Here is a 22,081-nt window from a genome sequence, read left to right as displayed (position 1 = left end):
TACCCTGTGTGTGTGTGTGTGTGTGTGTGTGTGTGTGTGTGTGTGTGTGTGTAACCCTTAACCTGCTTCCCTTTTGCCCTTTCCACCTTTATCTTATGGACATGGAACTCAGTGTGATTTACATACAAAATGTTCAAATTGGTTATTCTCAAAAGTCCTGAAGCTTTCCTCCTAGGGATAATAGGGACGGAGGTTCCAATAAAGATGGTTAAACTATTTACGTAAGCAATAACAGCAGCCAGAATCCTGTACACGCAGGAATGGAAAGAATGAGAAGTACCAACCAAGGAGGAATGGCTTCAAAAGTTAATGGACTATGTGGAAACGGAGAAATTGACAGCAAAAAAAAAAAAAGAGATAAAAGAGATGAACTGTTCATGGAAAGGAGTCCCTTTTTGGACTGTTTGAAGAGCTGCTACTGTCAAATGAAATGTGGACAAGGTTCGAATTATGAGCAGTGGGGTGAAAACAATAAGTGAAATAGAGGATGATTGTATTAGATAAAAACACGTTATATAAAGCAGTAGGTATAAGGTGGGGATAAAAACATCACAGAGTGGGAAGTCAAAATATTAGAAAAAACATATTTTGAAATTTAAGTAAATTTGTAAAGCTTGTGGAAATCAATAAAAAAATCTTATTTAAAAAAAGGAACTTGGTGTGATTTACCTTTGCACAAACACCTCCTTAAGTTGCATTCAGAGTACAAGGAGTGCATGATACCTGACTGCCCAGACTTTCATTTTACTCATACGGAGTTAACAGGCATCATCAACTCCAGAAAAGGGCGCTTGTAACTGAACAGGTTTGGGTGGCCCTGGAAGGCAGGAAGCAAAAAAATACTTGAGCAGGGACTCCACCCTCTCCATATGTGGCTAACCCAGTGTTTGCACTATTTTGTATGGAAGATTGCCCAAGGCACAGCAAGGCACCTGTTGGCCTCTGGGAAGGACTTTTGTAAACTGCAGCACCTCTGCCTGAACAGCTCCGAGAGAGAGCTACGCAGCAGTGCCAGGGTCTTGGCGGAAAAGTATCCAGGGTAAGCTGTCCTTTTCTATTTGTTGCTGTGGTATTCTCAGAGCTTTCAGGCTTGGAACATTTCCTCCTCCTCCTCCTCTCTCCCCTGCCCCAAAGGCATTTAGAAAGCTGAAGGATGGCCCTTCGTATGGGATTTTGCCAGTTTCTCGAGCTGCGAAACAGTGTTGTTTTGTTTGCCTGTCAACATGGCTGTGTGTGTGTGTGCTGCTCCTTCTTGCTTCTGCCTGAGAATAGAATCATTCCTCCTCCCCTTGTTGAAATCAGATCTCTGATAGGGGATAAGGCCAGCTCAACTGCACGAGTAATCTCAGATTTCTTAAGGGTCGCAGAAGGAAGATGGATAAAAGTCAAGAGGTGTGTTTAAGGGTCCCTTACAACGTCGCAGAGGACCCTAAGCGGCAATGCTTTAGCTTAGGGCAGGCCAGTGTGGTGCAGTGGTTAAGAGTGGTAGACTCGTAATCTGGGGAACCGGGTTTGCGTCTCCGCTCCTCCACATGCAGCTGCTGGGTGACCTTGGGCTAGTCACACTTCTCTGAAGTCTCTCAGCCCCACTCACCTCACAGAGTGTTTGTTGTGGGGGAGGAAGGGAAAGGAGAATGTTAGCTGCTTTGAGATTCCTTCGGGTAGTGATAAAGCAGGATATCAAATCCAAACTCTTCTTCTTCTTCTTCTTCTTCTTCTTCTTCTTCTTCTTCTTCTTCTTCTTCTTCTTCTTCTTCTTCTTCTTCTTCTTCTCACAACAACCCCGTGAGGCAGATTAGGAGGGCGATGGGCTCAGGGGTCACTCTGCGAACTGAGAGTCAAGCCTAGGATTCTCCAAGTCAATTCCAACACTCTAGCTGCCACATCACACTGCCTATCAGTGGGATATTGATGTGATCCATTGCTGGATTCTGCGAGTGACTAGGAGGTCATGTTTTCTGCCATCTCTGCACTGTAAATAGTATGCACAATTAAACCCTTAAAGACAGAACGGACTGGAGCGTCTTTACTCAGGAGTAGCTGCAACAATCCCCTGACAATTACTATCGTTCCCATTTTATAAAAGGAAACTGAGGCAGAGAGAGAGAGAGAGAGATTTCAAATAGAGTGAGTCCAGATTGCAAGATATTCCACGCTTTATAATGAGACAGGGATAGGAACCTCACACACACCCCTTTTCACACTTTTGGAGTTTGCACAACTTGAGCATTATGCTGTCGGCAAGAGAATGCAGCTTGCACACTTCACCCTTTGCACAATACTCAGAAGTGTTGACAGAGGGTGCACAAATGGTTTTGCACATCTCCTCTTGCCAGTGTATTGTAATGCACAAATCAACCCTGAATTCGGATTTGATTTGATTTCTTTCATTGAAAAGGACTGGAGGGCTTCGTGGGAAAGGTGGGCTCTGTGGAGGAATGTAGTGCATTCTCGTGAATTATATAAATATGTTAGCTAAGTATGCCACGTTTGGAACCAATTCCCATGTTACAACTGGCTGCAAATTTCCTTTTCCTTCTCTCCTTCGGCTCATAGTAGCAGCCATAGGTAGCACCAGCAGCCAGCGCTCCAGTTGCCCATTTACTACCTCTGGCGTAGTGTTGCTCCCAGGGCATTGTGGGAAATTAAAATGACAGATCACATTGCCTAGCTAGGTCAGGCCTTACCCTATCACTGGGTAACAATCTACTATCTGATGTCTCACAAAGTCACGGCGCAACACTGCATCAGATGCATTATGGGAGATTAAATTGGCACCTCGCTCCCTACATCAAAGTGCTGCCTCTGCGAGGTAAGCCAGCCATTGGGCCCCAGTGATGCATGGTGAATTCTACTAGAGGGCATTTCAGCAATTGCCTGGCGCTGACCCTGTTTGCAAGCTTTATGAATCTGCAGTGTTGTGAATAGGCCAGGAAATTCCAGAGCATTGCAGCAGCAATGTTCGTGACACATGGCACTTCCAGATTACCTGTTTACTGAGCGTTCACACTGATTTGTGTTGAGTAAATGTTGTCCACACTTTACAGTGTGTTTCCCCATCGTTTTTCATATTTTTCATATATGATTGGGGGGAGGCAGGTTTGTTGCACGAGATCACCAAATCTTTGTACAACCTGAATTTTCCGGTAATGTTTGAATCCCATCTGAAAATAGCAACAGTTTGGAAGTGCCCACAGTATTCTGACTTGCACATTACACTGGTCACCCAAGTAAACCCTGCATACAAGCAAGCAAGAAACAGAGACAATAAGGGGCAATGAACATTATTACGTTATCAAGCCCTGATCCTTGCTTTTTCTGAAGAAAAGGAGGCTCGACTGGAGATGTGGCAGGTGAAGAGGGGTTGCTTAACCCTTTCCACTGCCAGCCGATTTTCTGCTCCATATCACCCTCCCCTGATCCACTTTCCCCCTTTCAAAGTTCCCAGGACCTGTTTGCCTGTGGAGTCCAATGTGTGACTTTCCCCTGTTAGGAGAATTCAGCACAGGGAATGAGCAATCTGGAGGCTTGCCTTCAAGGCCAAGCAGAAATCGCAGAGGCTTCAAATAGGACGTGAGCTCAGCTGGGCGCCTGTCTGAATTGTTCAAGGGTGGTTCTTGTTTACTCCGAGTGACTAATCCCAGTCCCTTCCCTTAGCGGTAGGCTCTGAAGCAGAGATATTGCTTTCAACAGAGAAGAGACAGATAGAAAAACTTTGCCCTCCAGATTTGTGGTGGGCACCACTTGGCACACATTTCCTGGGACCAGCAAGACAATTGCAGGAATGCCAAACGAGCATTTCTACAGGTTGCCAACCCTTCTTTCCCCCCAGGTGTGTACACAGGCAATAGCATCCGTTTACTGAGTGCCATTGCTGGCTGTGCAGCCGGATATTTGCTTAGCAATAAGTCACGTGTCTGACATATTTCACATGTTCCACATTTTTCCCCACCCGTATCTTTTGTCATAGGCAGGTTGGCACCTAAGGCTAATGGCTTCTAGGCTCATGATCCAAACTCCATATTCCTGAATTTGGTGACAGAACTTCCTGCCTTTTACATTGTGTTAGATATTGCATACATCATGAAGGGTTGTCCATTGCTAAGCAAACTTTGGGCTGCTGACTAACTCTTGTTTGCTTTGTAATGTTATGCACTAGATTTTGGTTGTGGTTTTTTTTCCCCAGTATTGAATTTACTCTGCGTTTGCCCAATTGTTGATTTTTGTCATTCTTGAATTTACAGACATGTTCTGCATTTTGTTTATTTGTATTTCCAATGCTCTGTATTTTTATGATTTGAATTATTGCTATAAGCCCCTTTGGGCACCATTCACTGTGGAAAAGCATCATATAAATAAACTTGATCAATCAATCAATCATCAATCAATCAATCAAAGTGGATGATACTCAATGGTGGCAGATTCACACTTTTGCATGTAGGTCTGCCCCAATCATGTGCAAAGGCAGTGCAAATTAAAATATAAAAGTGGACAGCTTGGTGTGGGTATTAAACTTTCCTGCCTGACTTTAATTATTGCGGAAATCCCTTCCAAGTGAGATCTGCTTAACACTTTCACTGCACCTTTTAAGGGACCACACCATGTCTATCCTGTTCGCTTCATTTTTAGTGAGTAGTTTGATTTGATTTATTGGGTGCTATCTTTCTTTCCTTGCATTTTCATAATGCTATAACAGCTAGGCTCCAACAAGTCCCAGGTTCAGCCTGTGGAATTTCTGGGTCGGGCTAGGAAAGATTCAGTCAGTGTAGGCAGTATTGAGTTAGACATACCAATGTCATAAGGCAGCATTCTATGCCATTGGTAAAAACACATGCTGTACATTAGGAGTGAGAAACCTCAGGCCTCCTGTCCTGTCCAGCTATTGGGGCTTTCCAGGCCACATGCCCATACCAGCCCTGCTCTGCACATCCTCAAGGGATTTTGCCTGGCTCTAGTCCACCTTGCAGGCTTCTCATAGGCATCTGGTTGGTCCCTGTGAGAACAGGATGCTGGGCAAGATGAGCATTTGGCCTGATTCACCAGGACTCTCCTTATTCCTTATGCTGTGAACATAATTTGCATGATGGAGGGAAGAGGTGTCACGCCTTGTCTCCACCACATGAGAAGCAGGATAGGGTTAATGGTGCCAGGAGTACTGCTGGAGACTTCCTTCATGGGGCATTTATTGTTAGGGGAACTGCAGATTAATGGCTAGGGATTTTCATGTGATGTTGATTCCATGGGACTACTAAATTGTTAAACAATTGCTTACTGAGAAAGCGTCTGTAGTTTTTCAAAGGGGAAGGGCAACACCTTCCCCACCCCAGCTAAGGATGTTGTGATCTAGGCGTTTGTGTGTGAAAAGAGCAAGACTACATTTTGAAATAGGTGCTGAGGCAGAGCTGAGTTTGGGCTCTGTAAGCTAACAGCATCTCGAGGGGTGGCCTGCCTCGCTCAAGAGGTCCTGTGTGGGTGCAGTGGATTGCACAGGGGTAGAATAGATGCCCCTTTGGGTCCCTTCCAGACCTATAATTCTGTGAACGGTTCTATGACTTTCACTGTCCAGTGGAGTATTTGTAAGTTAAGCTGTGCTTCCACCTGCCAGTACATTTGTTAATACATGTAAATACTGCCTGGTGCCACTAAGCCTCCAGTAACCCCCTTCCAAAGGTAATTTAAAACTGGGCAAACAGACGCATCTGAAACTTCTCAACTACTCAGAGAAGTGGTATGCAAGAATATGAACTACAGTTTAGTGTCTCTCACACCCCCATAGGGTCCTGCTAATTCATCCCTGCTCTGAAGTGTGGCTAAAGCCTGCTCAGTCAACCCCATGTTTCCTAAATTCTGTATTTTCTCAAACACAGCGTCCACCATGGGAAACACAATGTCCATGCAAAGGGAACCTGAAGATGATGAACCTGTTTACATAACAGCATATTCAAAGGTAAGAATCCATAGATTTCTTTGTCCTGCTTTGTCTAGGCTGGCCAAATTGTATTGAAAATGCACAAGCTGTGTCTTTGGCAGCCCCCCATTACACTTGCTGGGCTGGAAGAAATGAAGTCTGTATTTAGAGACAGGCAGGAGATAGAGACCCAGCTATGCAGCATTTGAATTTTGTCCTGTGTTGGGAAATTGCAGGGTTATGTGCATGCCTGGATGGATGCTTCTACCTATAAAAACGGCACATGTAAGGAAACAGCTCCAGGATGGTGGTAGGGATGGGATACATCAACCAAGGACAGTGAAGGGCAGCAGTGAACAGGGTGGATCTCTAGCTAAATGATGATTAGGTAACCAGGGATAGACAAAGCTTTGTGGCTCAGTAGGGTCAAGTCTCCCATGCTATTTGTTTGTCAAAATACCCAAATACAAATGGGAGTGATCCAAGTACAAAAGTAAATTTAAGAATTCCACAGCTGAGTCTCCTCTACCCATACATCTCCCAGGATGCATACACACTATACTGTACATTTAAAGCACATTTGAAGCACATTCTTTCCCTCAAAGCACTCTGGGCATTGTACAGTGGTACCTAGGTTCTCGAACGTAATCCGTTCCAGAAGTCCATTTGACTCCCGAAACGTTCGAAAACCAAGGTGCTGCTTCCGATTGGCTGCAGGAGCTTTCTACACTCAAGTGGAAGCTGTGTCTGACATCCGGCTTCCAAAAAATGTTTGAAAACAGGAACATTTCTGGTTTTTTGGCATTCAGGAGCCAATTTGTTTGTCAACTAAGCTGTTCGAGAACCAAGGTTCCACTGTAATTTGTTAAGAGTTGCCAGGAATTGTAACTCGTTGAGGGGGAACTCCAGTGCCCAGAATTTTTTCAGGCTTGCACATCTTAGGCTTCCTTCCTCTACTCACACTTTCTCATTCTTTACGAGACTTCTAGTTTAATGGCAAGCCATGGTTTGTTGTTACACACCCGAGCCTGGAAAAGTGGTTTGAGCAAAATATAGTTTGCCCAGTTCTGATGTAAAGGGCATGATGGGAATAGGGAGAGAAAAGAGGGAATGCACAAGCCCAAGGCAATAATGAACCACTCTCTTCTTAACCAGCGTGGTGTAGTGGTTAAGAGCGGTAGACTCATTATCTGGGGAACCGGGTTTGCGTCTCCGCTCCTCCAGATGCAGCTGCTGGGTGACCTTGGGCTAGTCACACTTCTCACTTCTCTCAGCCCCACTCACCTCACAGAGTGTTTGTTGTGAGGGAGGGAAGGGAAGGAGAATGTTAGCCGCTTTGAGACTCCTTCAGGTAGTGATAAAGCGGGATATCAAATCCAAACTACTACTCTTCTTCTTCTTCTTCTTCTTCTTCTTCTTCTTCTTCTTCTTCTTCTTCTTCTTCTTCTTCTTCTTCTTCACCAAGTCAGGGTTTATTACTGCAGTGTTCAAAATTGTGCAAGGTTTGTGACCAAGCAGTTTCAATGACTAACCTTCAGTCTGATCTCCAGGTTTCATCTGAACCTCCTGACAACTTTAAGAATGGACCTGTCACAATCCCAACTGTACATACTGTTCCTTCTGCAAATGGTGATGCAGGTATGTTCAGAGAAGGAAAGGCTGCCATACCCACTTCTGGATAGGCCCTCCAACTCCAGCTGATTTAAACAAGCCCCCTGTGCAAAGAGAAATCCACACCCACACATTTATGTAAATGTTCACTTCCTGGGTATAAAAATGTGCAAGATTTTAGTGGACAGCTGTTATGTAATCTGATATGAGAATGGGCCTTTGTGATGCACATTAGTGGGTCAACCTCTGCCAATCTAGGTGTATCAAACTCTTTGCTAGCTGCAATGGATAGAGCTTTGAGGACAGCTCTACGTGATTGCTACATATAATCCAGCCCTTGTTCTTGGACACATATGGGGACAATGGGTGTTTCTTAGTTATTTTGCTTAGATCATTTTCTAGAAACAAAATACTTTTTAAAATAATTCTTAATTGATTAAAAGGTTACATATAATACAAACACTGATTGGTGACGCAAAAGAGATATAAAAAAGAAGAATCGAAAAAAGAAAGTAAAAAAGGAAAAGAAAGAGAAAGTAAGCAGAGGATGATGCGAAAGAAATCAGAGATGAAATACAAAAAATACTAACATAGTTAGTTATTTCACTTAGATCATTGTCTAGAAACAAAATACTTTTAATTCTGTGTTTGCCTCTTCCTGTACTGATTGCAGTTTAGACCAATAAAAGATATGATCTCTTTAGCATTTCTCTCTGGCATTCCTTTTCACAGGAGATGTATGTAAATCATACAAATTAAGCAGACATTAATCATATTGGTATACAGTCCATACTAAAATACTATAGTATAGTATAGGCAAAGGCTGGGAGCCAGAAACAATGACAAGCCAGGAAGCTTTTATAAAACATGCATGAGATAAAACCATGTAAGACAAAACCACACCATTCATCACACCCCCGAGGAAACACCTGCCTGCTTAGTACGAGCTGTGTGGCTTCTGCGTGGCTAGTTTGCTGCATTTATGATAGTGTGTGTTTAGGATCAAGGTAGGGGAATCTATTTGCAAAGCAGAGAGCTGCATATGTACACCATGCAGTTGAATATTAATGCAGCTGGCCCTTAATGTGATCAAATGATTCCACTTGCAGGTGCAACTTTAGTCTAAAATAATTTTTAAAAAATCACTGGGAAAAGTGATGGGGGAAGAGAAAGGGACATGTTGCAAAACATGAAGTTGGACATGATTTGCCAGTAGACCAGAAAGGAAGGGTCTGGCTTAGCTGGTTTTGCTTTCCTTTGAAACCATGTAATAGAAAAGCAAGGCAAAGTTTGAATATTCTTCCACACTCCTAGTTTATGAAGGGTTTGGAAGCTTTTTGCTGTGGGCTTTAGGGCAATCTTCCAACGTAACGATTGGGATGGGGACCGCAGGGCTTCCTGGGTGTGTCTGTGAACAGGTTACTAGATTACTACTGGATCCCATGAGCAAACAAATTTGTGTGGACTAATTTCTGCGAAGCATTCCCACAAACAGACCTCCAGGGGATTGTTTCAAAATGGCTGTCCATAATCTGATGGCACCAATATACAAATGAACCCTGTTCTCCAGAAGCCCTGCTTATATTTTATTTATTTATTGGTCACTTGACACTCTTCTGTGTACAGTACATAGGCGGAGGTTCAGGCGCAGCGCAAAAAGCAGATATGTCAATATCATATATAAGTTGTGTGTGGGTGTTAACTCAGAGTGATTAATGGTATTTGACTTCTTTCTCTGACTCATTCAGAAGTTGGCTTGTCACTCCTCTCTGCCGAACTATGCTCTCTGCAAAAGAGGATTGACATTTGCCCATGCTTATGTCTGCCCGTCTTGTGTGTATGCACACTCAAGGACAATGGGAGTCTTCCCCAACTTGTAACACAGAAATCACCAACATGGTGCCCTTGAAGTCTTCCCCTCGGGTGTTTGAAACCTCTGAGCCCCCATGCCCTGGTCATGAAGTGGTGCTGGAGAGTGTTCTTGTGTTGAAGTCTTGCTCATGGGTTTCCTGCAGACATCTGGGTAGCCACTTTGAGAACAGGATGCTGGACTAGATGGGCCATTGAACTGATCCTGTAGGGCTCTCCTTATGTTCTGAATACAATGCTGATACTCCCTGCCCCCTTGGAGAAGATATGAAATGTTAAAGAAGGAAATAAGAAAAGTGCTGTTCTTTCCCACTTCCCATTTTCAAAGCTCAGATTAATTTTACTGAATCCGACTGAATCCTACTGAGTGCACAGCACTCACTCAAAAATCCAAATGGGTATTGTTACCAGATTTTTTTCTATGAATCCGGGGACACTCCCCCCCTTTTTCTTTTTTGAAGCTGAGTAGCAACAGGGAGTCAGTAGTGGGGATGGTGAGCCAAAAGACCCTGGGCCCAAGCACACATGCATATTGTATAAAGGTGCAAAGCCCTTCTTTCGCACCCTGGAAACATAAATGCGCAGAGTTTTTAAAAACTGGGCAGTGGCCAGCCGGCCACGACTCCCTAGCCTCCCCCGGGATCAGTCAAAACAAAGGGGGCAGGGGGCAGGAGATCTGTACCGCCGGACGTCCCCGGTTCCCCTTTGGCATTGGCAGGAGCAGCGGCAGTCAGCAGCCTGGAGCAACACATCATATGGGGACTTCCAGCGAGGGAAAAGGGTGGGTGCCACGGCAGCGAGCAGTGACCAGCTCCCGAAGCCAACCAGAGCCAACTTCTCTTCCAGGTGGGCTCCGGGCTGCTGAGGCTGCCACTGCCACGTTTCCTGGGGCACGTTTGCAAATATGGAGACATTCCAGGGACGGAATTGTCCGGGGACAGATTTGCAAATCCAGGGACTGTCCCTGGAAACCAGGGACGTCTGGTAACCCTACCCATGGGCCCAAAGAGGTTGGTGACGCCAGTTGTGTAGCACAACAAGCCAAAACAGCACCTGGGGGGTGAGAAGGCTCCTGTTTTTGTTGTCTGCTGGGACTGCAAAACAGGAAAAGCAAAAAACAAAAAAAACCAAACCGGGGGGGGGGGTGTCAAGCAATTGTCAGAATACAGACAACAGGTGTGCAGGCTTGGTGGCATTTAACTTGTTTTGTGTTACAACCTGAACAAGTGCAGCTGTTCCCATAAAGCTTCTCTGAAGATGGTAATGTTTGTTTTAATGGAGTTCTTGATTAAAAAGATAAGCACGTACTTCCCTCTGCCCCATGTCTGTATTAAATCAGAAGCATTTCTTTCATTAAGCAGCATGCTTTTGCAGCTGTTTGCTGTCTGTCTTATGGTGCCACATCCAGCACACATCATTCTGATGCATCAAATTTTAGCTGGACCCCATTCTCAACAAGACACTTTGCTTATGTGGATAATTGCTTCCCACCCGGCATTCAAAACTGTGCATCTAGGCCTTCCTGTTATTTAACATCATGGCACAGGAAGTATTTTTACATACCTGTCCTATATGCTAAAAGTAAAAGCATTCTCTATTGTTTCACACAAACTCAAGGAGATGTCAGCAATATAGCAGTCACGCTTTATCCATGTTTGTATCCAGCCCTGCCCACAAACGAAAGTGGGAAAAAGTTCTGCACTCCCTTTCTCTAAGGCAGTGGTGTGATATTTGGAGTTGCACCTTTGTTTCAAGGTGCATGAAGCCATTTATATGCCTCTTAATATGTAGTCATGGCTGAAGGCACAACTATTCAGACCCCCAATCTGAGACATTGGCCTAAATGCCATGGATTAACAACCCTTTCTGCCAGGGCAAATAAGTGAAGCCCTTTCTCTCAAAAAAACAAGCCTGGTCTTTCTGAAAAACTGGCACTTGTTTACTGCACTGGCATGCATAATTTAAGAAAACCATAAATCATTGCAAAATAACCTGAAATGTGCTAGATCTTGAATTTCAAGAAATGCAGCATTACTCTGTTAAGCTGCTTACAAACTAAAAACAGGTGCTGGTTAAGAGTCAAACAACAAGAACCCCACTGAGAAAGTTAAGGTGTAACTATATGTGTATATGAATAGATATTGATAGCTTCTACACTGATGTATTTAGGAGCCTCAAAGTGTTTTCCATGAGGCTCCCAGGAAGCCTCCTATGCAGGGCAGGGCAAATGCATCAGATGGGTGAGTTGGTGGGTAAGAAAGATGATACATCTCACCCTTACTCCCACTCCCCACACCATGCAAAGGGAAATTATATGGAGCAAATATAGCCAGTCCCAGCTCACAATTACTCCATACACATTTATACCATTTGGAGATCAAGGCCAATAAGTGGCCAAGCTCCAGTGAAGCTTTCTAGATCCTCCTCATGAGCAAGAGAACGAAGTATTCACAAATTAAGTGCCCCATCACAAAGTGCTAAAGAACAATGTATCCTAGTGATGCCAAAAGAGACTATAGAGAAACAAAGACATCATGCAGCACCATCAAATTCACAATTTCCGATTCTTTCTCTGTATCTTTCATCTTGTTGATACTTTCCCAGACTTCCTAGCACCCTGGCTTGTGTGTATTTAGCAGCATATTTAGTAAATGGGTGGCAGTAAGTTTACCAATCTGCTAAAATAACAAAAGCAACCCAGATAGTCAATGTGCCCAAGCCATTCCTGTGGTCTGGTGGAGCTCCAGTGCCTGAAAAGTTGCCCTCTTCATCTGTGGACCCAGTGGAGGCTACCTGCTTTGTTATATGGCCTGATTCTGCAGCTAAAATACCCAGCTTGTCATTATTATTAATTAAATTTGTATACCACCCTTCATCCGTGGTTCTCAGGGCAGTTCACATTCTTCTTCTTCTTCTTCTTCTTCTTCTTCTTCTTCTTCTTCTTCTTCTTCTTCTTCGGCGATCACTCGTAGGCGAGTAAGATTGTCTTCCATAAACACGGTTTTAACAATGAGTCCGTAAGTGACTGTGGAGGCCAGTTCTGGATCCACATGTCCTTCCACAGTGGGGACATTTGTTTCCGGGTGGAAGTTGATCACAGTGTGGATTTGCCAAGTGTGCCTTCCTCTTAGCACGTTTCTCCCTTGAGTCTTGAGTTCGAGTGTCTTCAAAGCCCATGACACCTTTGGTAAAGGCTGTTCTCCAACTGTAGAGCTTGCAGGCCAGTGTTTCTCAGTTGTCAGTGTTTATACTACATTTTTTTAGATTTGCCTTGAGACAGTCTTTAAACCTGTTTTGTTGACCACCAGCATTACGCTTTCCATTTTTAAGTTTGGAACAGAGTACAGTGGTACCTCGGGTTACATACGCTTCAGGTTATATACGCTTCAGGTTACAGACTCCACTCACCCAGAAATAGTACCTTGGGTTAAGTACTTTGCTTCAGGATGAGATCAGAAATTGTGCTGGTGCGGTGCGGCGGCAGCAGGAGGCCCCATTAGCTAAAGTTAAGAACAGTTTCAGGTTAAGAACGGACCTCTGGAACAAATTAAGTTTTTTACCCGAGGTACCCCTGTAGTTGCTTTGGAAGACGATCATCAGGCATCTGCACAACATGACCAGTTCAATGAAGTTGATGTTGAAGAATCATTGCTTCAACACTGGTGATCTTTGCTTCATATTATTATAATAGAAGCTGGGTCATATGAATAGGCTGAAAGCTATGTCTAGACCAGGGGTGGCTAACTTGGGACCTTCCATGTGTTAACTCCCATCATTTATCATACTGGCTGGGGCTGATTGTGAATCGGATGCCTCTTAGAGGTGGAACTGTATGTGTTCAGTGAAGATAAATTTCTAGGCTGAATTCTGCTACACAGATGTGAATGGGGAGGAAAGCCAATATCTGTGATTCTCATGGGGCAGTTAATTAGCTGGGTTTATTAACCGATCATGGATTGTTTGGTCCAGCTGCAGAATATGCGTCAAACATAAGTACTACTTGGTGAAATTCAAGCTTGGTGGGTCACAAGCTGTGCAGACATGCTTGTGCAAGAGGGCTTGAAATGGAAAGTGGTGACTGTTAAATATCATGTGAATATTGCTCACAGTCACTTTCTTTTCCATTTTGCTGATGGTTCTGGACACCCTGAAATAAGCCCCATCCCTTTAATGCTTTACTAGTTCACAGCTGCAAAGGCATCATCACAGTGGGATCTTTCCATTTTCCTGCTTTGTCTTGTACACTTGGCTCATGTCTTTCCACAGCTGTTTAAGAAACGCATTTAGAAATGAATTTCATGTTTGTCTTGCCTTGGTGTAGTTTCTGAAATCAAAGGTATGTCAATCGACCATGGCATGCTTTAATCTTTGTGCTTGATTTCACTTGCGTGCGTGAAAGGACGCCATTTTCAGGCTAGATCCTGCTGCCTTGTACATGTTGATTAATGAGAGCTTATGGCAGGTTTTTTGATCCATTGCTCTAGAACCAGAGTTCTCAAATTAAGGCCTCTCTAAGGAGGTTCAGGGATAGGACAACAGTGACTCAGGGGAGCTTGAGAATTGCAGAGATGGCCCCAGACCAAGGACAAGGTGCTGTTAAGGACAACAGAGTGGTAGGAAGTCATGGTTCAACCCCCCCCCCCCCCAGTCCTGGCAGCTAGACACTCACTCTCCTTGGAGGAGGAGAAAGAGTGGGATCCCTCAGCAGATCTCTGCACCACTAATGGCCCTGAGGACCCTAACAATCTGGCCCCAGGACTGCTTGGGTTCTTGGCTGGCCCTTGGATCTTCCTTTACCACCCACCCCCAGGTTTACAAGGGCAGAAAAGAAAGAAAGTCCAGCTAGTTCAGATCTCCCAAATTTGGGCCTCCAGTTGTTTTGGAACTACAGTTCCCATTATCCCTGACCACTGGTCCTGCTAGCTAGGGATGATGGGAGTTGTAGTCCAAAAACAGTTTGAGACCCAAGTTTGAGGAACACCGAGCTAGCTGCATGTGAAGCTACTTGGGAGGAGGGTGGAGCACATGTAAAACCTCAAATCAGGACCTGGGCTAAGTGCTAGGAAAGGATGTGGAGCCTCCAGCAAATATGGCCTGCTCCACTGCTGATCAGCAGCAGTAGCTGGCAGGGCAGGGCAGGTGTGGCTGTGTTGCTGTCCTGACGGTCCAACTGGGAGAGTGGGTGGACCAAGGCAGCAGAGAGTTTGGCACAGTGCGGGCCTGGTAGCAGGAGCATCAGATTCGCTCTGCCACCAGGCCTGTACCTGCCAAGCTCCCTGCTGCCCTGCTACCCACTCACCCTCCTTCCCTGTAAGTGGCCATGATGCACAGTGTTGGGAAGTCAGGAGAGCAACACAGCCACACAAGCACCACCCGAATGCTGCTGCTGAAGTGGCAGCTCCAAGCTCTAGAGCAAAAGACAGTGGAATGCAGGTTAGCAGTAGGTTTCTTTAGGGGGTTAATGATATGCTGGTTGACACACTCAGCTCTGCCATTCAAGGGAGGGGAATAGCTAAAGGTAGGGCTGGCCCTGATTTAAAGGCAGCATTGGAATAGTCACAGCAAATAAGAACACAGATTCCTTCAGCTATTGTGCTCTGAAGGGAGTCAACAATTAGTTTATTCATTCTGCAATAAAAGAACAGGTTTTGTTGCATTTCCATATTGTCAATTCTCAGAAACTTCACCTTGGAACCTCACAATTTCCCTTTGCCTTTAAGGACAATTTTATACTGTTTCTGGCAAGGGGAATCTTGCCTTTACTTCTGGAAATCTCATCTTTCTCACAACAATGCAAATACCTGTCAGATTTCTAAAGATTTCCATTCCCACATTTTCAGGAACTAGCTACACTCAACTCAAAGCATGCTCTGCTTTTGAATTCTCCAGCATGCAGTTTCTTACGTGTTTTCAGTTTCTAATGATTCAACAAAGAACGATAATCAGGAAGCTACACTTTTGTAACTTTAAAAATTAAAAAATAATTGTGCCCGTTACCGCACAGGGCATGCAGAGACAAAGCCTTTGACAAATCCAAACTGCTGCAAATGATTAACAGTAGGTTTTTTCTAACCCTGTCATTCTATGCCATCATCAGGGAATGTGCTGGTGAAGCAGACCCCTGCAGGCTTGAACCCTCAACACATCAGCTGGTGGTGAGCGGAGAGTTCTACCCTGCTCAATTGGCTGTATCTACCTGTCCCCCTGCTGTGAAAAAGCCAAAATACAGTGCTGGGCTATTTAAAAGCCCTTTTGAAAACATGTTGCTCTTTAAACATCTGGGTTTGGGACATTCAAAGAGCAGCATGGGCTGTTTGTAAAAGACCTTTCAAACAATCTCCATGTTGCACTTTGAAGTCCCAACAGTTGGGGCTTCAAAGCACAGCATCACCTGCTGTTTCTAGGACACTCACCTTTCCAATTTAGCTCTCCAGGGGTAGGGAGATAAGGATCTGGCTAGCTGACCAGAAGAGTTCCTCACCCTTGCCCTATACCGTAGCTTAAGGGAACGTTCCAGTGTCATCAAAGTGTGGGCCATACAAAGTCAACAATGACAATACAGTGAGTGGGCTTCAGCAACCCATATTCTATGTTTAAGCCGATAGGCCAAAGCTCACACTTTGTAACGAGAATGACACGTACACACTGTGCTTGTTTAGCCATTGCAGTTTACAATCAGTCCATTAAATACACAGGCAGCTATGATTAATAGTGCATCTTTCCTGTCATGATGGATAATTGCTGTTTTCTTGTTTGTACTTGTAGTGGATGCAAGAGTGAGTGTTGTCCAGGATAATGTGGCCGTTTCTTCCCAGAAGACAATGGAGCTCAGCTCCAGCTCCGAGGCCAGTGGAAATAATATTGGGAAGGAGGCCAAGGCGGCCCCACCAGCTGCCAAATCTCGTTTTGTCTTTGCATTTTCACGGCCTGTACCAGGACGTACCGAAGAGAAAGCAGCAAATGCATCGGCTGGGTCGGCTCAGCTTGATGTCAGCTCAGAAGCACCCCAAGCGAACAAAGCCTTGAGTGAGAATGTGGACCTTCCTGCTGCAGCTGCGACAGAGGATGCGTCAGATAAAAACCTAAGGGAAGAATCTCTCAGTGAAATCGAACTCACGGCACCGGGGAAGGCAGAGGAGGAGGATGTCGCTTTGTCCAAGCCCAAAGAGTTAAGCTTTTTTGACAGACTCTTCAAAGTGGAAAGGGTGAAAGACAAGATCAAAGCACAAGACCAAAGCCAAGGGGAGGTGAAGGAAGAGAATCCAGGTGTCATCATCACAGCAGAAGGAACTGCAGGATTACAAAGCACGCCAGAGAATGTCTTGCAGGGGAAGGCAAGTAAACAAAACAGGATGGTATAATTTGTTTCTAATTAAGTCTGTCTGGAGGTGTTTTTTTTTTAATGGGACAAGATAGCATCACACTGTACAATGTGATGAGAAGCTAAATCCCCGTTGAGTGACAGAGGTGGAACAGCCACCTGTTGGAGAGAAATAATAAACCACTGCAGCTGCAGTGTTAGCTCTGCAGCACAATTTGCTGACTAGGAGCCCAGAAGCCAAATTTCGTCCACTGAGCATCATTGCCTGCTCCCCGCCCCAGTCTCATTGAATGATAATTAAGGTGCGGTGACAATTTCAACTACCTGAAACATTTCTACCATAAGAAAAGTTATGAAAATTGGAGACATTTCTACCAATGCTCCTCTTAGGTTTTTGTGTTCTTATCTGCTTTGGGTTTGTTTGGTGTTCAAGATTCAGCCATTGGTCAACTTGTGGTGACCTTCGTGTGAGGCAGGTGCCACCAAATTTATGCATAAAGTTTCACCATGAAGCTATACATGGAAGGCAAGGTGAAACCAAAGTAGACTTCCTTTCACTTTCAGCCATGCATTTTGTACTAACCTCATCCCCTGCTTGTAAAAAAGTAAACTCTATTTATTGTGCAGGTTGTTCTTTAAAATAAAAGGTGGAATTACTACTAATAGGATTATGTGAATCAGGGTGGGGAAGTTTTTTAAAATAATCTCTCTTGTACCCCACCTTTTTATTTTTATGATGGGTTTTGAGTTTGCCTGCAGTTGAATTTTGATTTCTAACAACATATATTTTGGATACTTCATACATAATCTCCAAACATTCTGATGGCTTAAAAAAAACACCTTCTGGGGAATGAGAATCCTATGTGGCTTATTCTATTACTGAGAGTTAGATGGCTTCATTTACTGTTGTTACATTTAGCTCAAGATTATCCACACTGTCCGGCAGCAGCTCTCCAAAGTCCCATGCCCTTCTATCAAAGGGTCAAACTAAGTAAGATGTGAATGATCTGTTCTTAGATATCCCAACATATTTTTTCTCTTTTTTAAAGCACACACAAACCAAACTGGATTTCGGCTATGGTTGACTCTTTCACCTGATTACATTTTTCTTATAGGGAGCCATCTTATACCAGGTCAGAACATTGATCCATTCAGCCTGGTACTGTCTACTCTGACTGGCAGCAGTCATCTAGAATCTCAGGTCTTTCTATCACTAGGTCTTTTCCTAGCCAGAGATGCCAGGATTGAACCTTGGATCTTCTGTGTTTAAAGTCAGTGATAGGACAAAAGTACTTGTGTGTTTTCCATGGTAAGGCAAGTAGCACTTTTAGGGAAACAACTGAGATTGGGAAAATGTTTTCCCCCAGCTATGGCCCTGGTGCAATTCACACTACCCAAGCACATCTCATGATCCCTTCCAACTCTACAATTCTATGAATTTGGAGAGGGAGGGAAGTTACATCCCCTCTATTTTGGCCCTTAAGCTCTGCAGAAAATTTAACTGATTACTCTCCTTTGTCTTTCTGGCATATCACAGTTCTCTAGTTTGGCTGTTTACTGACATATAACTGCATCACACTTTTGTCACCATGCTATGGGACATAGTAACTCATTGTGCAAGAAAACTGCAAAGACCTAACCAGGCCACACTAGACAAAAATCACTACTGTGTACAGCAAGAGGAGCCAACACAATGTCCTCCAGGTTTTGTTGGACTACAACTTCCATTATCATTGGCCATGCTGGCAGGAGCTGATGAGAGTTGTAGTCCAACAAAAATCTGTACGTCACCACAGTGACTACCCCTATTGATTGGATGAAACAGCATTGGTAGTGGCTCATCCCATGGTTTGGGTTTGCAGTTAGTTTTTTATTGGTCCAGTTGGTAAAGTCAAGTCTTGTGGAATGAGGTGAGGCAGGTGGCTCAAGCAACAGATGTTGGGCAGCAGGAAGGGTTGGCAATGTTTTGGAGCTCAGAACTGCATCCTCAAAGCTACCCTGAAGCCCTCTGGTGCAGTGAGTGAAGTTTTTCTGAAGTAAGATTCAGCTGCCAATCTAGTCAAATTCTCTTCCTGGAATGAGAAGGATGCCATATTGCCTTGTGCTTCAGGCAGCAAAATGTCCTGGGCATTTCTATAGCTCCTATTCACATATACCAAACCATGGATGTTAACTGCATTCATACAATTAACATTTGGGTTTATAGCACTAACATTTTAAGAAGGCACACAAAAGAGCAAAAGATAGTAACAGTGAATGATATCCAACATTAGCCATGTCCAGAATGACTTAGCTAGATATCACCCAATTATTTCCCATGGACACATTCCAGAAAATAGCAAAATATATTGGTAACCAGCAGCAGTTAGAGCAGTGTTTCTCAACCTTTTTTGGGCCACGGCACACTTGTTCCGTGAAAAAAATCACGAGGCACACCACCATTTAAAAAGTTAAAAAAATTAACTCTGTGCCGCCCTATATTATAATTATGACTGTAAGAAACACTTGCCAAAAATTGCTTTCCTGCGGGTTAGTGTTGTGTATTGGCGGCCGCCAGGCTCGTTTGCACTGAGCTTTGGGAAAGAGGAGGAGGAGAAATATTGCTTTCCGGTGGGTCAGTATCGGTTATTGGCGGCCGCCAGGCACGTGACAATGCAAATCGCCCTTCTCGTCACCGCACGTCGCGGCACACCAGCCAGCGTCTCGCGGCACACTAGTGTGCCGCGGAACAGTGGTTGAGAAACGCTGAGTTAGAGCATAGAATGGTTACTGCCAGGATATGGTTATTAAGATAATGTATAGGAAGCAGAGTTTGTTTGTTGAGATTCTACTCAAAAATACCTGTGTGTAGAACTTGAAATTCCAAGTATTATAAAATGCTAACTATTTTTATTTCGCCATCAAGCTATAAGCTTTATGAGGCAGATCTTTACTTTTCCAGGCATATCTTCTGAAATAAATGCAACCTGCAGCTCTTATTTGACTTCCCGTTAATTCCAAAGTGTTTATTTATACAAGTGTTCAGGCGGGCAGAGTTAGGCTCAAATAAAAAGCTCAGTGGTAATCAACACACTTTCGATAAAATTGGTATCTTTGGCCTCTGACAGACAGCAGAAAGCTGAATGTCTAATTACTGTATACAGATGAGATATTTATACTGGAAGTCTAAATATTTGATTTAATCGTAATTTTCCAGATTTTGCTTTAGGCACACTTCACTCTTTAAGTAAGCCATGACTGATAGCTTCTGTGGGAGCTTAATCACTTCAAAGCTTTTTCCTCATGTCACAATGCCAACAAACAACAACTAACATTGCTGAGAGGGAGAGATGCCTCCATTTTAGATTTCAGTCCAGGAACTACACAGGCATTCTGTGTTTGGCTGAACCATGGCCTTATTTTCAAGCACCACAAAACTACATTCAGGAAGCTGCATAATTAAAACAAGGGCAGGATTCATGAACTGATGAAGCATTTGCTATTCAAGCCAAGGTAAATTATGTGACTGAAATGTTTCACTGAGTGAGCCATGCTCTTCATGGGAACAAAAAAGGGCTTGGCAAGAATACAATCTTTTCATATAGCTTCTCATTATACCCACCCAAAATGGCGGAGCTGAAGCTAACACATACACATTTTATAATAACCAGAATATTCTGTATGTACAAAAAAATAAATGAGTAGTGCTGACTCCCCCCCTCTGTACTATAGATTTTATAACCCCCCCCTCACAAAAAATAGATATAGATGCTGTAGATGTATTACTGCAGGGCCAGACCATTAAGCAGAGTGGCATGGCAGCCTCAGGGCACAGATACTGGAGGATGTGGATTGGTGGTGAGGTTTTGAAGGATGGAGCTATATGAGCTATGTGGCCTGTCATGCACAATCTAAATCAGGCATCCCCAAACTGCGGCCCTCCAGATGTTATGGCCTACAACTCCCATGATCCCTAGCTAACAGGATCAGTGGTTGGGGAAGATGGGAATTGTAGTCCAAAACATCTGGAGGGCCGAAGTTTGGGGATGCCTGCTCTAAATGAACCTTCAGGTGTGGTGAAGGAGGATGCTCTGTTGCCAGTGCTGAAGTTCAGCTGCCAATATGGTTGGATTTTTGTAACTTGGAGGGGTAGCCATCTTGTCTTTTGCCACAGGCATCAAAATGTCTCAGCAGCTCTAACTGACAGGACAAATAGTGAAATAACCATCCTCAGAATAGCCATCTCTCTCTCTCTCTCTGTAAAAGTGTTCCCATATCACCTGTCTGTTGAGCATTCATCCTGATTTGTTTGCAGGTAGATGACATTGCTGGTTGTTTACCGAGCATTCATTCTGATTTGCTTGTGGGGAGGTTAGATGACGTTGAATCGAAGCAAGTGTTATCCCACACTTTCCAGTTTATTTCTCCATCACTTTCCTTACTGCAGAAACTCTTGGTCTTTGGGAGAAGCGGGTTTGTCTCATGAGCCCTCCCAACCAACCATATTTGCGCAACCAGAATTTGCCAGTATGTGACTGAATCCCACTCTGTTGCATAGCTTGGTGGCCTTTCTTCAGCAGTTCAGCCAGGAATTTTATTTATCAGGAATGCTTATGAAACCAACAGATGTCTAATTTGTCATCTGCTTGCCCCCCAAAGCCCAACCCACTCAGCACACAAATCTAAGCCTTTCTGTTCATAACTCTTTTAGGCCCCTGTTGTATCAAAGTTACCACACAGAGAGAGAGATACAAAAAAGCTTTTAGGCTTCCAGAATTTTCTCTGGCTTTCAGGGACAGCCTCTTTCCCCACATACTTCTCCAATTAAGGGCTGTCTTTAGAGATGTATGCAGACTTTATATTATATATCTAGTCCTCTTCAGACATTGTTGTTATTGTTTAGTCATTTAGTAATGTCCGAATCTTTGTGATCCCATGGACCAGAGCACGCCAGGCACTCCTGTCTTCCACTGCCTCCCGCAGTTTGGTCAAACTCATGTTTGAGAATCACTGTCCAACCATCTTGTCCTCTGTCGTCCCCTTCTCCTTGTGCCCTCAATCTTTCCCATCATCAGGGTCTTTTCCAGGGAGTCTTCTCTTCTCATGAGGTGGCCAAAGTATTGGAGCCCCAGCTTCAGAATCTGTCCTTCCAGTGAGCACTCAGGGCTGATTTCCTTAAGAATGGCTAGGTTTGATCTTTTTGCAGTCCATGGGACTCTCAAGAGTCTCCTCCAGCACCATAATTCAGGCATTGTTAGCCTAGTGCTAAACATGTGAGGGAAGGATCAGTGTGTGTGAGTGTGCCACCTCTACTGCTTGCTGCCATACTTGCACCTTCCAATTCATGGAAGGCAACTGAAACTACAATGGAGGTTTCAATGGAGCAAGGACAC

General features: G+C 44.1%; 1 protein-coding gene across 4 annotated transcripts in view; it reads left to right on the top strand.

Annotated features, from left to right (window-relative positions):
• The first annotated feature begins 895 nt into the window (after nt 1-895).
• BCAS1 (brain enriched myelin associated protein 1) overlaps nt 896-22,081 on the top strand; it is a 53,403-nt gene continuing 32,217 nt past the window's right edge. For 3 of the 4 annotated variants that reach the window (XM_088674662.1, XM_088674661.1, XM_035123176.3), the window contains exons 1-4: nt 896-1,039; nt 5,868-5,947; nt 7,459-7,546; nt 16,154-16,722. In XM_088674662.1, coding sequence (XP_088530788.1) covers nt 5,876-5,947; nt 7,459-7,546; nt 16,154-16,722 — 729 coding nt within the window. In that variant the 5' untranslated portion in view covers nt 896-1,039; nt 5,868-5,875. The remainder of the gene's footprint in view (nt 1,040-5,867; nt 5,948-7,458; nt 7,547-16,153; nt 16,723-22,081) is intronic. The other variant, XM_035123174.3, reaches the window with a different exon arrangement.

This window comes from Zootoca vivipara, chromosome 7 (assembly GCF_965207765.1).
Source record: "Zootoca vivipara chromosome 7, rZooViv2.hap1.1, whole genome shotgun sequence".
NCBI lineage: Eukaryota > Metazoa > Chordata > Lepidosauria > Squamata > Lacertidae > Zootoca > Zootoca vivipara.
This window is presented reverse-complemented; position numbering and strand designations above follow the sequence as displayed.